This window comes from Penicillium psychrofluorescens, assembly GCF_964197705.1.
Source record: "Penicillium psychrofluorescens genome assembly, chromosome: 6".
In the NCBI taxonomy this organism is placed as follows: domain Eukaryota; kingdom Fungi; phylum Ascomycota; class Eurotiomycetes; order Eurotiales; family Aspergillaceae; genus Penicillium; species Penicillium psychrofluorescens.
This window is the reverse complement of record NC_133444.1, coordinates 2187927-2204081: the sequence shown is the minus strand read 5'-3', so window position 1 is coordinate 2204081 and position 16155 is coordinate 2187927. Positions and strand designations below refer to the sequence as shown.

Below are 16155 nucleotides of genomic sequence, written 5' to 3'. Positions count from 1 at the left end.
TTGGAAAGATACAATCATGTGCAGTCATACTGATCTAAAGCACCAGGCACCTTTGTTGATTTCAACAATGAATGCCCCGATCATCCCAAGCCACCCGGCGCCCTCGACCAAAATGCTAGCCAAGCTGCAAACGGAGCAGCAGAACTCGAAAACCTCAAAGATCGACGAAGTATCTTCCCTAGAGCTATGTCGTAGGTTCAAGTACCATTGATACAATACCCTCTGTCATATGACTGATTTATTCTTTTGTCCTAGAGATCATCAACGAAGAAGACGCAACTGTTGCCCAAGCAGTTAAGACCTGCCTACCTCAAGTTGCTCTTGCAATCGATGTGATCGTACCACGCATACTTGCGGGCGGGCGGGTTATCTATGCCGGGGCTGGGACTAGTGGAAGGTATCCAATCATCGTCTCACTCAGTACCATATCAGTGGTTGATAACTGACTATTGCTATGATACAGATTAGGTGTCCTAGACGCGTCTGAAATGTAGGTATACATTTTCTCAGCCTGTCATTGGCAGCACTAACGAAGTCCTAAGTCCGCCCACATTCTCTGCACAGCCAGGACAGTTTGTTGGACTGATAGCCGGTGGAGACCATGCTATCCGAAACGCGGTCGAAGGCGCTGAGGACTCAGAAGAAATGGGTGCGGCTGACCTTGCGATGTTGTCCCCTCCCTTAGGCGAGAACGACGTGCTTATAGGCATTGCCTCGTCGGGGCGGACCCCTTATGTTTTAGGAAGTATAAAGTACGCAAGTTCGATCGGAGTAGCCACGGTTGGTCTCTCTTGTGTGCATCCAAGCGCACTAGAGGGACTCTGCGACGTTTTGATCGAGTCTGTCACTGGGCCCGAAGTTGTGACCGGGAGTACTCGTCTCAAAGCGGGCACCGCGACCAAAATGGTACGGCCTGCTGTGTTCTGACGTCAAAGATTTTAAAGCGAAACCTGTGCTAACTGTGTAGCGGGGTTCAGATCTTGAATATGATTTCCACAGGCTCACAAATCCGAGCTGGGAAAACATATGGCAATCTGGTCAGTTTATTTAGGCTATTCATCTCTCACTATTTATCCTGCATGCTAATATACACATAGATGGTTGACTTGAAAATTTCAAATGAGAAGCTGCATGACCGCGCTCGCCGCGTCGTTCGGGCCATCGTCCCCGCGACGGCCGCTTTTGACGTTAGTAGAGACGATGTCCTCGATGAGATATTGGCCCGCTGCGATGGTCATGTCAAGCTTAGCATTCTCGTGGCTACCTCCGGATGCTCAGTCGAGGAGAGCAGGGCAAAGCTGCAAGCCTCAACGGGGTCATTGAAGAGGGCGTTGGAGATGGAGTAAAGGTGATTTGTGTTAAAAGAGTGCTCTTGCAACTTCACTAGCCTCGCTTATAAAAGTAAAGAGAATTTATTACATCCGTGCCTTTCTGCTCCTTTATCAAGACCCCGTCTACAAAAGCCTTTCGAGTATTCTCTTTCTTTACCTGTTCTAGGTGCTGGGGCTGGGTGCTCCAAGTCTATCTACGGATAACCCGTCGTGTGGCCCACTACATCGCTCCCACTACCAGGACTTCGAGCCAATCTGATCAGGGGCGCGCTCTAACGCGACGGGTGTTTTAGTGGACCACATATAAATCATGCGATCAAATGACCGATTCTGATCGCCTCGCGGAGATTAGGTGACTTTCGTTCGAGAGGTTGCTACAACGGCCCTAACCTATATTTCAACGCTGTGGGCTGAGCCACCCAAGGACGTTGACTCGGCCATCTCCACCGCAAATATTTGGTCAAGCCAATCGGGAATTTTTCTTAACAGGGTCGAGGGTCCTTCTACTCTTCTGTTCTTTCTTTCTTCCTTCCGTCTTACTTTCCTTTCTTTTTCCCTTCTTTTGATTTAATACAAGAAAAACGTTTACTACAAATACTTGGCCTCCCTGAGGTAAACAAGTCAGCCTATATCATGGTTACTCTCAACGTCCTGGGATTGAATTGTGGCACCAGTGTGGATGGTAAGTTCCTGGCCTCTGCGCAGAGTGGACGAGACTAGAGCCACGTTGTGATTGTGTATCTAAACATCTTGATGTAGGTATTGACGTTGCTCATTGTCGTATATCTTCCATTCCATCATCGCAGGACGTGAAAATCGAGCTTCTCTCGTACACAGAAGTCCCAGTCAACCCAGTTATCCGCTCTCAGGTCCTTCGTCTATGTCGTCCTAACGCCGGGGCTAACGCGGCTACCTCTATGGCTGAAGTTTGTGAACTCAATTTCGAACTAGGAAGAGAGTTTACACGGTCAATCGAGGAGTCCGGGGTGGACCTAGCCCAAGTTGACCTCGTTGCGAGTCATGGACAGACACTATGGCACCATCCCGTGGGAGAAAAGCGCTCGACGTTGCAGATGGCGGAGCCTGCCATGATTTCCTATGGTACTAAAAGGTACGCGCTCTGGAGTGGCTCTATGGTAACTTCATACATTTATACATGTACTGACCACAGAGCAGGACAGTCATCAGCGGGTTTCGGGTTGCAGAGCTAGCAGCCGGCCGGCAGGGTGCGCCGTTGTCCGGCTTCTTCGAAGCTGGGCTTCTGTCTAATCCTGAGCTGACACGTATTAGTCAAAATATCGGCGGCATAGGTAAGTGGATGGCGAAGCAGCATTCCAAATTCAGCCCTAACCGAGCCTGTGTAATCAGTCTATTGACACTTAACATAGGAAATGCAACCGTACTCCCAGCCAGCAATGTCAAGACTGCAGATTCAGATTCAAAATACTTTGCCTTTGATACCGGGCCAGGAAATGTCTTTATCGACGCTGCCATGCGCATTCTAACAAACAACAAGGAGCAGTTTGACTGCGACGGAATCCTCGGTGCCCGAGGCGAAACAGAGATCGACAATGCAGTTGTCGAAGACTACTTGACCAATGAGCCATACTTCCAACTTCAACCGCCAAAAACCACAGGGCGCGAACTCTTCTCAGACGACGTGGCTCGAGGGCTTGTCGAAAAGATGCAATCATCCGGCAAATCTCCCGAGGCCATCATTGCCACTATCACCCGTATCACAGCCGAGTCGATCGCCAGGGCGTATGAGAGCATCGTCTTGCCTCGTCTAGATGAGAGTAGGAGGAACATTGACGAAATCTACATCTGCGGTGGTGGGGCCTACAACCCCAATATTCTCAAACACCTGAGAGCGCGCTTCCCCCAGAGTAAGGTTATGAGACTTGACGACGACGATGGCCCTACCAAACTGAATCCCAGTGCTAAGGAAGCTGTTTTATTTGCGTTGCTTGGTTTTTTGTGCGTTTCTGGCCGAAGTGTTCCTATTGCAATGGATGCAGAGACGGTAGAGTCGTCCGTTATGGGTGTGGTCACTCCAGGAGAGAACTATCGACACGTTATGGAAATGGTTGTTCGGGATCAAGAATTCGCGAAGGCGGGAATTTTGGGGAGTATTTTGATGTGATGATATGTTGTATCATTATTATTGTCTCGATTTATTAGCTAGACTTGTTTATAATCAAGCCAAAGATCCCCTTTTTTTTTCTAGACTGGTCTTCAAGTTAGTGGGTGCAGTGATGGCTCCATGTCGGAACTGTCATATTAGAATTGGCCTTCGTCAAGAACACTATACCGACTTGTATCACAGTCTGGAAATTCGAGGCGAGCGATGCTAGGCCGCGTGTTTGCTCTGCATATGAAACTCATGCGGTAATGACCTCAGGCAATCACAAAGTCTTCAGTGCAGGGAAGTCTCTTCCTAAAGTGGAAAATGTCGACGATCTGAAGGCCGCACTTGCCATGGCCAGGGTTATTTGATTTGTTCTATTATTGCCTGTTTTGTTAGATATTGAATCTTCCATCCCTTCCTTTTTCCATCGTATTTCAGTGCCCATCGTTTATGCTAAATCCGTAAACCTTGTAGCTGGATTTATTAACAGCCCGTCCAGGTCACGCATATTATATGCTCCACTTTCATCATCCCGAATAGGCACTGGGCTCGGCATATTCGCGAGACGACTTGTGAAGCCACGAGATAGCAGAAGTCCTACAATTCTTGCCACTTGAATGGCTCTGATTGTGTCATTGCCCAGCCCTCCAGCTTCCACACTGAATGTGCTCCAGAATATATCCTCCAAGGCGACGTAATCGTCAAATCGGACCCAGCCTGTCTTGAGATGGATCTTACTTATCAATCGCTGCTGAGAAAAAAGGTTCAAGCCGAATAGCGCAATTTCTGCTTCGGCCCAATCCACCACCCCAACTAGATTGCAAGACAGTTCGTTGACAACAATATTGCAGACGCCAAAGTCTTTGTGGACTAGCACCATGGGAAGAGAAAAAATGGTGGGTAATGAATCAAGACACTCCTGGATTAATGGGTGGAAGCGATCTGGAAGAGAAGCAAGCAACGAATTCAGCTCATTTTTGTATCGACTGTACAAGTTGTCGCGGTCCGTTTGACCAACATCTTGAGGGCAATTCCACGAAAGAGCAAAGAATCTAACAGGGCATGTAGTTAGCAATTCGGTGTATTTGCAACGAGGACGTCAAGCATACCTCGCAATGTCAATTACAAGATTCTTGCGCCATGAGGAAAACTTAGGCGAGTTTTCGGGCACCTGACTGTTATGTGCCAGGATAAAATCTAAGTAACGAATACCTCGTAGTCGACCCAATCTGCCCCAAAAAAGTTACTTGAGGTGCAAAGTGGCCATAGATGCTTCGAGCGCGTGTCGCAATCTCCGTACTTAGCTGGAGGGATGCCAGTCGAAATTGTACGACGAATTCAGCATCGTGTCCGGCATAGACAGTATAGCTACACGCACCCTGCACGGCCACCGGAACAATGTTGCCGCCAACATGCTCCCTTGCAAAGGTGTCACGGGCTGAGCGAGTGGCTGTCGTCTTCTCGAAGAAATCAGCAATTTCTTGGTCAACAGAGTATGCAATGTTACATGGTGGGCACGAGTTGCTTTGTTCAATACGATGAATTAAGTAATGAAGCAGGGATTTGTAGTTTAGGGGAAGCAAGGAGGAAAGGTATCCGTATAATATACCCCCTCCTGTTAAGAAGGGTGCGGTGTAGTCCCATAATACTATGTCTAATTAAGCCAATCTATTAGTTTTACACCTTATAAAACCACAATTATATTAAGAATCCAGTTTCTTGTAATGTTTAAAATTACTGTAACCCTGGCCCATCACCAGAACCATGATGTTCTTGCTCCAAGACGCCTGCGCTAGAAGAACAAAAAGTCGTCAAAAAAGTAAATAGCTGGTAGTACTTGGCACTTCGTCTCAAATCTAATAGTCAGAGAGAAAGGACCATCCAACGGCAAATTCAACAAGACCCGTCAGTGATATAAACGATCATGAGATCATCGGGTCGATATCACCGTTGGTGGTCATCACGGTGTCGCTGGCTCCATTCTGACTGGTGCTATTCTCGTTACTGTTACTGTTACTGCTGCTGTTCTGGTTACCGGACGAGGCATCCGGGGCATCGCTGACCAAACCGAGATCCAGCTTCTCGGGGATATCTTTCTTCGCATCGCGGGCCTTGTTCTCAGCGAACGCGCGCAGCTTCACGAGATTCCGAAGGCGGGCCTCTTTATTAACGCCCTGGCTCTGCAGGATGGCCTCGTTGACACGAGTCGCAATGTCCTTGCGCAGGCCCGGGTCTAAAAGAGCTGCGAGCGATGGGGCCAGATTGTCGCTTGGGAAAATGAGCAGTGCGAGTGTTCGCTCCAGATCTTCCAGGAACTGGGGGTTCGTTGGTGCTCGTGGGGCAAGCTGGGACGTAGCAAACTCCAGGGCGGGACTGATGTCACCATCCGGGGTGGAGGTGCAGGACCGGATCAGCTCTACCAGCTGCAAGCGCAGCAATGAGAAGTGCAGCGATGGGTTTTCATCAAGGATCTGAGATATGCTGGTTAGCCGTGGAACTTGGACAGCATAGACAATTGTGTTTGTGATTGGAAACAAAAGGTTGTTGCTCATACTGAGGACTGAAGATGAGTGTTTTTCCACAACACCCCCGAAGGGGATAGTTAGGAGTGGTGCATGAAACTGATATAATCATAGCAAAAATTGGGGCGGAAAGGGCAGAGAGTACACAAAGCAAATAGTTCTTACCTGAGGATTAAGCTCGTTGATCTTCTCAATCGCCGCCTGAATGTTACCCGAGTGGATGGCCGTCCGGATCTCAACCCTTTCCTGGATGGATTCCAAATCTGTGCTAAGTTGGATATTGGCTTCGGCAGCAAATTTATTCGCTGCAGCTGGGTAGCCGTTCGTGATCAGGTAGTCCATTACCAAGTAGTTGATGTCACTGTAGCCTCAACGGTCAGCCATTTACCGCAAAAGCGATCGCAAGTCAAGATTCGCCAAGTTAAGACAAATGGGGGAAATTTTTCAGATAGACAAGTCAATTATGTTCTCTACAAGGGTTTTCAGAGAGATTCCCAACTTGATTTTCAAGGTGCATCATGTGAAGGTGTCATGGAGGGAGGGGGGCCGGGAAAGGCGGCAACGATGGGGGGGGCACTCACGTTTTGGATGGTTTGACCTCGTCGACCTTGCGCTCGAACTGGTGCCAGGTCGGCGTGGTCGTCGAGGGAGTACGAGACATCTGCGGTGTGTTAAAGCCAGCAACCACGGGTGTCAATCCGGGCAGCATACAATATTGGCCGAAGACATGATGCCGGGGGATAGGCAGCGAAGAGGTATTCAAAGCTATCCGTGGCTGAAGCAATGTGTAGCCCTGCAGACGACGGCCATGGAGGAAGGGCAGAACGCTGGTGGAGGCAGACAAGGAAAGTGAAGGTGTGAAGAGGAAAAGAAGGAAAAAGAGCGGAAAGAGCAAACGGAAGAAAATTGACGGTGCTTAGGTAAGCGCAACAAGCGAAGGTCACGCGCGCTAGGCCCGACGTGGATCGCTTTTGAGACGAGTTGGATGATGCTACCTTAGGGACCTGATTGATTGTTGCATGCCTTGCTGGTGGCTTGGTCATGGAGTCAATCTCGCCTTTCTACTCCAACACCCCGGAGGTGCGCTACAGCCCGCCATGGCAAGACTTGAGCATTATTGGCATCGCCGGCAGCTCGGGGTCCGGCAAGACCTCAGTGGCCATGGAGATCGTGCGATCATTGAATCTACCGTGGGTGGTGATTCTCGTTATGGTACATATTCTTTCTTCCAGCGTGTCTAGATTCCGGCTAAGACCCGGTCCAGGACTCATTCTACAAGTCGTTATCTCCAGAAGAGCATCGCTTAGCGCATGCCAACAATTACGACTTTGACTGCCCGGATTCGATCGATTTTGATCTTCTGGTGCAGACTCTGCGCGATTTAAAAAAGGGGTGAGGGTTGCCCTGTTCCGCGCATAGTCTCGTCGGGTTTTGCTGACCGGAATATGATGCCAAGCAAAAAAGCCAATATTCCGATCTACTCCTTTGCTGAGCACCAGCGCCAATCCCAGACGACTACCCTCTACTCGCCTCGGGTGCTGATTCTAGAGGGGATCCTGGCACTTCATGATCCGAGAATCGTGGAGATGCTAGATGTCAAGGTACTGCTTCGGCCCCATTGGTTGAGAGGACTAGCACAGCTAATGTAGGGGCTAGATCTTCGTGGAGGCGGATATGGATGTCTGCTTGGGCCGCAGAGGTACGTACTCCCCCTTCCCGCAGAATGACCCCGGCCACTAACGGGGAGGGATCCAGTTTTGCGGGATGTCCGTGAAAGAGGGCGGGACATTGAAGGAATCATCAAGCAGTGGTTTGACTTTGTGAAGCCGTCTTTCAAGACATACGTGGACCCCCAGCGAATTATCTCTGGTAGGCAAATCGTCTTTATCTCCTTTGCCTTTGTTTGGTATCCTAAACTCCAGCTCTAGATATCATCATTCCACGTGGAATTGAAAACAAGACCGCCATCGGTTTGTCACTCTTGGACAATGTTTGCGACCTTAAATACTAACCAAAGTTAGACATGGTTGTCAAGCACATTCAGCACAAACTTGAAGAAAAGTCCGATGTGCATACCGCAGAGTTGCGCAAGCTCGGCCTAATAGCCGCCAAAGTCGATTTACCCCCAAATGTGCATGTGATGCCCTCGACAAACCAGTTCCTGGGAATGAACACGATCCTGCAGAACCCCGAGACAGAGCATGTCGACTTTGTGTTCTACTTTGATCGGCTTGCCTCCATACTGATTGAGAAGTGCGTATTTTGATCGTCATCTGGTTTTTTTTACCATCGCTCCCTTAATAACAACTCCCTCTTTCTCCAGAGCCTTGGACATGACTTCCTACGTCCCGACAAGCGTGGAAACTCCACAAGGTAACCACTACCTCGGCTTAACCCCCAAGGGCATCATATCAGCCGTTGCCATCTTGCGCGGGGGTTCATGTTTAGAAACTGCTCTGAAGCGGACAATCCCCGACTGCATCACGGGCCGCTTATTGATTCAAACTAAAGAGAATGATGAACCCGAATTGCATTATTTGAAACTACCTTCGCGCCTAGAAGAGCATGCCGCGGTCATGCTCCTCGACCCGCAGATGTCCAGTGGCGGTGCTGCGCTGATGGCTGTTCGGGTTTTGATTGACCACGGCGTGGACGAGAAAAACATCGTCTTCGTGACGTGTGCCGCTGGGGAGAGGGGTCTGAAGCGGCTGACTGCTGTGTATCCTCAGATCACGGTTGTTGTGGGTCGCATTGAGGAAGAGGGCGAGCCGCGGTGGATGGAGCGGCGGTACTTTGGATCCTGACCGCATCTAGAGAGTAGCCAGAGGCGTTATTGAGGTTTTGAACATATATTTTCGTTGAGACATCCTGTGCCGTACATCCTGATAGACGGTGTCGTTAAAGACCCGTAGTTCCCCACACGGAAGCTAGCGAATTTTATCTTAAACAGTTGAAAGTTTGATGCAGGCCCTGTCTAACAAGCATTCCGATTTAATAATTGCCCTCAACCTTAGTTCCTATCCCTCGATCTCCTCTCACTCTCTTATCTTCAGTCTTGGTGACCGCACTTAGTTCACCGCCTCGATTCCGCCGGCAGAAAAAAGAAAATTGTCTCCGGCTCTTTCAGATCCGAACTGTTCTTGTTTAACCATCCCTCAATCTCCACAAGTGTGCCTACTCTCGTTGCAGAAAAGGAGAGCAAGATGGCCGGCCAAGATAAGAAAAAGTCAAAGAAGACCGGCGCAAAAGGCGACGCCGGTCCAGTGATCAGTACGTGCAGCGGAATGCGCCAAAGAAAGGGAAATGGGAATCACTAACACGAAGAAAAAATCTTACAGCCGATCCTCGATTTGCCAGTATCCAGACCGATCCCCGGTATCGTTTACCGAGCAAGCGCCAGACGCATGTCAAACTCGACAAGCGGTTTTCGCACATGCTGCGCGACAAGGACTTCTCCCGCAACGCCGCAGTGGACCGGTATGGACGCAAATTGGCGAAGGATGATACCAAGAAGCAGCTTGAAAAATTTTACCGTCTTGACGAGGACGAAGATGATGATGAAGATGAGGAGGAGGAAAAGGAAGATGAGGAGAAAATTCTAAGCGCAGACGATGACGACGAGGTCCAGAAGGAGTTGAAACGGGTCGAGAGCAGACCTTATGACCCTGCTCGCGACGGTGGGTTTTCCTCGTCTTCTTCGGACGAGGAGAGTTCTAGTGAAGAGGAGGACGAGGAAGACGAGGAAGCGGATGAGGGGGGCGAGCTTGAGTTTCCCGATAAACAGCAGGCGAATGTGCCACTGGGAGAGGTCACGGAGCGGATAGCTGTCGTCAACCTCGATTGGGATAACATCCGGGCCGAGGATTTGATGGCGGTGTTCTCAAGCTTTGTGCCTACCGGAGGGCGTGTGTCAAGAGTCGCCGTGTATCCTAGCGAGTTTGGAAAGGAACGAATGGAGAAAGAAGAAACCGAGGGCCCGCCGAAAGAGATCTTCGCCTCCAGCAACCAAGAGGAGGACGCCAACGAGGATGAAGATGAAGAACTCGACTCAGATGAGGAGGAAGAACAGATCAAAAAGTCCATGTTGAAGAGTGACTCGGGCGAGGAGTTCAATTCTACGGAGCTCCGGCGTTACCAGCTCGAACGGTTGCGCTACTTCTACGCCATTCTCACATTCTCGTCCAAGGATACTGCCAAACATGTCTACGACTTGGTGGATGGCGCAGAGTATCTGTCCAGTGCCAACTTCTTCGACCTCCGGTTCGTGCCCGAGGACACCGACTTCTCGGACGACAAGCCTCGGGACCGGTGCTCCCGCATCCCCGATGGATACAAGCCCAACGAGTTTGTGACCGATGCGCTGCAGCACAGCAAGGTCAAATTGACGTGGGATGCCGACGACAAGTCCCGGAAGGAAGCCCAAGCGCGTGCGTTCCGGGGTTCGCGGCAAGACATTGACGAAAACGACCTCAAAGCCTACCTTGGCAGCGACAGCTCCGAAGATGAAGACGAAGACGAGGAAGGTGGAGTGGAAGTGGTGGATAATACTACGGAGGGAGGTTCCAGCACCAAGCTATCTAAGCGGGAGGCCGAGAGACAGCGCATGCGCGCGTTACTGGGGCTGAGTACGGAGCCTACTCGCTCCTCCAAGTCGAAAGCTCCCGTTGGCGAGATGGAAGTCACTTTTACTTCGGGGCTTGCTGGTGGTGTTCGGGACGATGGCATCTTTGAGAACGAACCTGAAATCGAAGAGAGCACGGTGGACAAGTACGTGCGGAAGGAGCGCGAGCGCAAGAAGCGGAGAAAGGAAAAGCTCAAGGCCGTTAAACGCGGTGAGGATCCCACAGAGACCGAAGCTGCAGCCGACCAGGACACCCCTGTCACGACCGAAGCACCAGAAGCGCACGAGGAAGATCTGGGATTCAATGATCCATTCTTCGAGAATCCCGATAGCAAGGCATCCTCGGCTGCTCATCGCAAGGAAGAGAAGCGCAAGAAGCGTGCCGAGCGGGCTGCCGAGGAGGCCGCATCCGCCGCCCAACGGGCCGAGCTGGAGCTGCTCATGGTGGATGACAAAAAGGCCGAGATGAAACATTTCGATATGAACGAAATCGAAAAGGCCGAGAAGCAGGCCCGGCGGAAGGGGGGTAAATCCAAGGGCAAAAGCAAGGAGGCCGCTGCGGCTGCTGTTGCTGCGGACGACTTCAACGTGGATGTCAGCGATCCCCGGTTTTCGCGCCTGTTCGAGAGTCACGAGTTCGCCATCGATCCCACCAATCCCCGGTTCAAGGCGACATCCGGCATGAAGGCCCTGCTGGACGAGGGTCGTAAGCGGCGGCGGACCGGGGATGATGGGGAAGCCGAGGTAGTTGAGAGTGGCAGCAAGACTAAGAAACACAAGGCCAAGAAGGGAGGCGAGTCGGAGGATTTAAAGCGACTGGTGGACAAGGTCAAGCGGCAGGCGAAGGCATAATGCGGTGTACATCCATAGATAGGCAACTAGCAAGTCATAGTGAAGCTGTTGCCAATCGGCCCAGAAGGAGAAGGGATCATGTGCCCCCGGTTCACCGCCCTTTCTTCCCTCTTCCTTTTTCCCGAGCCGTAACCCTTTCCCTTCTTCCCTCAAGACCTCCATTGTCGTGGAACCCTCTTGTCTGAGAATTGTCCCAGTTACCTATCCATCTCGGGATTCTGTCAGTGTCTACTCTGTCGCGTGTGTGTGTCGTGTCGCTGCACACGCCAATTGCGGATCCCCACGCCCCACTCGCTGTCTTACTGCAGGCCATCCCACTTTCTTCTCCCCTCCAACCACGACTGTTTCGCCTCAACTCAACCACTGCCTGCCATTCGCCCATCCCTCCTCCTCTCTTTTTGACGATGGTTCCGGTCCGGCGAAATTAACAATGGGTAAGATGCAGTCTAGTCGTCTTGCCTAGCTGTCTGACTACCCACCGTTGTTACGCTGCATATCTCGCCGTTTTTTGTCCCTGCAGTTCCGAGCGTTTTCGCTGCATTGTACTCCATCATGCTGGGCCGACTCTTAAGCACAGCAGCTTCGACCTTGAACCCTGCCGCCTATTCGAATCGAAACAACGGGACTCCCCTCGAATCCGTGACCGAGGAAGAGCACACCTCCAGTCTCCTCTTCCCCGATGCTAGCCTCCTCCGACGCTCCAACACCCACGCTTATCCGCTGCAAACTACCTTCACCTCTCCAAATGCCTCGACCGCAGGGGCCTACGATGACCGCGGCGGGTTGGAATTGGATGCCATCAAAGACTTTCGTGTAATTGTAGCCCAGAATGCCCTGGGCGATCGGGACGCATGCGTTCTGTTGGACACCCGATCTTCATCCGGTTCGCCTCCCACTGGTCTTGGAATAGATCCACAGGGCCTCGAACAGACGGGGACCAAGCACACCCGCGCAGTATCCAGCCTCACGCGCGGGTCCCGTCGAAATCTCCTGACCCAGTCATCCGCTGTCGAATCGGGTCCCCTCTCTGCCGCTGCAGATGCCCGTCGATCAATACCGGCAAGCCCTGGCGCCTTCTCGCGGGCTCGTTGCCGCAGCTCCACCTTGGCCCCGGCAGGAACGTGGCACGAAGGTCAATCCCGGCATGCGTCCGATTCGAACGACACGGGCCTTCTGAACTGCATATTTGGTAGCAGTGCTTTCAGCTACCGGGGATCATCTACGAAGATGCACATCATATCTGCCGATGGGGAACCAGGTGCGGCGACCAGTGGCTCACCTGCACGAAGCCCTCTTACTCGTGCCTACACCACCGGCAGCCCTTCAGGACTGATGGGGCCTGCCCGTGGCGCGGACGGCAAGCCGCCCTCCAAAGTCACTGTTCTTTTGACCCGTATGTTCAGTGTCAACTTACCAGAAGGGGCTGAGGCATCGGCTGAGCGATTTGACTATGCCAATGGTATCTACCAGGAGTCTCTGCCGGATTTAGAGTTCCCGTTCCCAGACGTCTCCAAGCGCAAGAAAATCAAAGAGAAGAAAACGCCAATGTATGCCGTGGCCATTACAATCCAGATTCCTTTGCTGGCACGCAATTCGGGACGGTCTGCGTCACGATTCAGCACAATGAGCCCAGACTCTCCCCGGCCTGGTTTGTCCAGTTCTTTGGACTCGGATTACCGTTGGCCAGTATTTCTTGACGATAGCCTATCTTCCGCGTCTCCACCTGCCAGCTTGGATGAACGTCTGGACTTGCTCGTCGATCACTGGGATGTCATCACCCGCACACTCTCCCACCTGGAAAGACTTGCCAGAAATGAGATCCTCTTCCTTCTGAGAAAAGTGGACTCTCTGAGTGGACCGCACCCGAAACCCGCCAAACCTCCGAACATGCAACGGACCAACCAAACTATTGTCCATCTTCCAGCCAACATCCTCTCGGTGAACTCCAAGCTCAAGGATGAGGCTCTCCGCAGTACACGCCGCATCAGTTTGGCCCTCCAGACCCCTTACGTGGTGACTGGTCAAAGCCGCTGGGGCGTCTGGCGGGAGGAAGGACGTTCGATTGTGCGTGGCCTCGGGGACAAAGAACACAGTTTTTTCTTCCTAGTTCTTCTCACAGCATTCTTGGGTAACCACACCGAGTGGCTTAATGCCTTGGGGCCCGACTGGTATCGACGTCGCCATCACCAGCAGCAAAAGTCCCAGCAAGACACCGATCCCATTGTCTCAAACAGAACAGTCATTATTTGTCCCGACAAAATGACCGCTCGGCGGCTTGTTTTCTTGCTGTCCGCCTTTCTCCCATCGAAGCAACGCCTTGACCCGTTGCCGTCCCCTCTCCGTCCTGGTACCTCGACTTCCCTGCGAGCCGTCTCGCAAAGCCCGCCGGCCGTACCTGTGCTTCGCCAGGAGTCTCTTCGACGAGCAATTGAGCGGCGTGCTCGTGCGCAGCGACAGTTTCTAGGCGATGACGACTATCATCGGCGATCTGTGAGCGCGGGATCCCAGGATATAAACCAGCGATCGACCGAGAATGATTTAACTCCCACCCCAGAGCCCGTATCAAACCGCAGAGGGTCTGATGCTCGATCAATCAGGACGCTTGGCGCAAGTGCTCAAGCTAAAGATGCTCGGGCGAAGAACACTAGTGGGGCAACAATCTCCATTACCTCCCAGAGCAGCATGGTCCCTGTACCGCATTTCGCATCACAGCAAAGCCGGTCTAACCAGAGAAGAATAGACCACAGTGCGACTGATGCAAACGATAGTTTAGCATCGGAGAATCTGCTGAAGAGCCTTCAACGAAGCGATAGCTCGGTACTGAGCTCGAATGGAAGCGCTCCCTCCTCCGGCGCCGGATGGGGAGGACTATTCTCCGGGCTGTGGAGCTCCCGGCAGGAGTCATCAGAAGGAACTGAGCCATACTCCCCTTCTCATGATCGCGAACGGTCTGTCTCGACCATTGCCGGTCCTCCCATGCGTGGACCGACCACTCTAAGTCAAATGGTCAAAGATGTCGCCAAGGATGAAGCGGAACACCGCCCTGAGACGGCACCGAGTGGTAATATCTCGATTCCTGCCACAGCACCATCTGCACCTCACGGGCCCGAAGACGAATCGCCGGAACCATCATCCCTTACCAGCCAAGTTCGTGAGTCCCCGCTGAAGATGTCTGTACGAGCGGACGAAGGCGTGGTCGATGTCGATGTCCCACTTCCTGGATTCTTGTCCCTTTCTTCCTCGGGCGATTCGACTGTCGCTTCGCCCAAGAAGACTCGGACATCGGTCACAAGTGTTGATGCTATTGCCTCGACGCATAGCAGCGGCTCGGGATTTCACTGTGGCCCGAAGGACAATGATGGTCTCAATATCCACGTCGCTGGCTGGTTGAAGTTGTTCCATGAAGACTTCTCGCTTCAAGCTGTTCGCCCGTACGCTGCTTTGGAAAATGATATCAAGCGTGCGATGCAAGCCGAGCCTACTTCGTACTTGCCTTCCACACCTGCCTTCACACCCGAAGTGGACGGAACTGGGAAGTGGGTGGATGTTGCAACGACCTTGATCGCAGATACGCGAACCTCCACCTTGAAGCGACTTCGACTGAAACGAAAAATCAACGTCGGCCACGGTCTTGGATCCGCTCAAAGTCCCTCCTCCCCACTTAACGCGCTTTACACAGGCAGCAATCGCCAAATGACAGGAGGTGCTGCGTCTTCCGCGCATGTTGGTGGTTTCTTTTCCGGAGCTGGGAAGTCCTCCGGGGGCAACATCATTGAAGGCCAGGATCCGAATTTCGTGGAAGAGCGATTCGTTGAGGAACCTGTCATGGACCTTGATGGGACCCTCGTCGATGCGGTGGAGCGTGTCCTCGCACAAAGCGGCTACTCGTCCCTCGCACATTCGCGAGCCCCATCTCCCAACCGCACTCGTCGCGGTGAAGACAAGGGGGGAAGCACCACACCTCGCGGCGAAGATGCGCCACCCCTCGAAGTTCCTCGCGCCGAGTGTCGTAAGATGGTGCTCGGGGCTTTGGAAGAGGTCGTCCGCAGCGTTACTGCCGAACATTGCCGTGAGGATGGTGACGAGGACGAGATCGCCCTTGCTGATCGAGAACGCAACAGGTCTCTCGCCGGCGCTGACAACACACTGCGAGAGGGAATTCGCAAATGGCTGGTTGATGTCGAGGAAGCTTGGTGATTCCGTCATCGGGTGCTTAGCTGCTGTTTCTTTTCACGTCTTCTGTTGCAAAACAGCGTTGTGAAGAAATCTAAGAATGTCTTCAATGTCGTCGAAGGCACCCGCTTTTTGTGCCCGAAATACCGAAACAATGCCTAGATCTTTAGAGGTCCTCGCTTGACGATAGTTCCTCGCCGATTGCTCCCTACATTGTTCTTCCGCAACGTAACTTTCCGTCTGCTTTCTTTCTCGCCTTCAACCTTGTTAGCTGTCAACCTCAACTTGGCATTTTGTTTTTCTTTATCCCCCTGGGATTCTGTTGTTTTATTTTCTGATTACTTGAGCTGCGGCTTTTGATGCTTTTTTGTCCATGATTTTCTTTTTGAGTGTCCATTTTGGCCTTGTTTGATTATGATACCCACTCTTTGTTGAAGCCTAACCTTTTAATCTTTCCGTGGAGGCTAACGCCAAATGGATTTGCAAATTCAAATTCACTCGTTGAACAATAGATGACGAGATTCACTT

The 16155-nt window shown here is 51.9% G+C and overlaps 5 protein-coding genes across 5 annotated transcripts; 4 read left to right on the top strand and 1 right to left on the bottom strand.

Moving 5' to 3' along the window:
• Positions 1 to 2248: 2248 nt before the first annotated feature.
• On the top strand, positions 2249 to 3474 carry PFLUO_LOCUS9309 (uncharacterized protein; the record flags this gene model as incomplete). Its single annotated transcript, XM_073787124.1, has 4 exons — positions 2249 to 2257; positions 2291 to 2442; positions 2508 to 2641; positions 2720 to 3474. 4 exons carry the CDS (start codon positions 2249 to 2251, stop codon positions 3472 to 3474), a joined length of 1050 nt encoding a protein of 349 aa, XP_073643310.1.
• A 1907-nt stretch (positions 3475 to 5381) lies between these two features.
• On the bottom strand, positions 5382 to 6642 carry PFLUO_LOCUS9308 (uncharacterized protein; the record flags this gene model as incomplete). The annotated part of the gene is made up of 3 exons (XM_073787123.1): positions 5382 to 5930; positions 6147 to 6342; positions 6563 to 6642. The coding sequence occupies 3 exons, from the start codon at positions 6640 to 6642 to the stop codon at positions 5382 to 5384; spliced, it is 825 nt and encodes a 274-aa protein (XP_073643309.1).
• Positions 6643 to 7022: 380 nt separating this feature from the next.
• On the top strand, positions 7023 to 8785 carry PFLUO_LOCUS9307 (Uridine kinase; the record flags this gene model as incomplete). The annotated part of the gene is made up of 8 exons (XM_073787121.1): positions 7023 to 7193; positions 7246 to 7373; positions 7438 to 7582; positions 7638 to 7680; positions 7737 to 7850; positions 7910 to 7951; positions 8003 to 8234; positions 8305 to 8785. The coding sequence occupies 8 exons, from the start codon at positions 7023 to 7025 to the stop codon at positions 8783 to 8785; spliced, it is 1356 nt and encodes a 451-aa protein (XP_073643308.1).
• Positions 8786 to 9184: 399 nt separating this feature from the next.
• On the top strand, positions 9185 to 11454 carry PFLUO_LOCUS9306 (pre-rRNA-processing protein esf1; the record flags this gene model as incomplete). Its single annotated transcript, XM_073787120.1, has 2 exons — positions 9185 to 9251; positions 9320 to 11454. The coding sequence occupies 2 exons, from the start codon at positions 9185 to 9187 to the stop codon at positions 11452 to 11454; spliced, it is 2202 nt and encodes a 733-aa protein (XP_073643307.1).
• Positions 11455 to 12006: 552 nt separating this feature from the next.
• PFLUO_LOCUS9305 (uncharacterized protein) lies at positions 12007 to 15651 on the top strand (the record flags this gene model as incomplete). Its single annotated transcript, XM_073787119.1, has 1 exon — positions 12007 to 15651. One exon carries the CDS (start codon positions 12007 to 12009, stop codon positions 15649 to 15651), a length of 3645 nt encoding a protein of 1214 aa, XP_073643306.1.
• Positions 15652 to 16155: the final 504 nt, after the last annotated feature.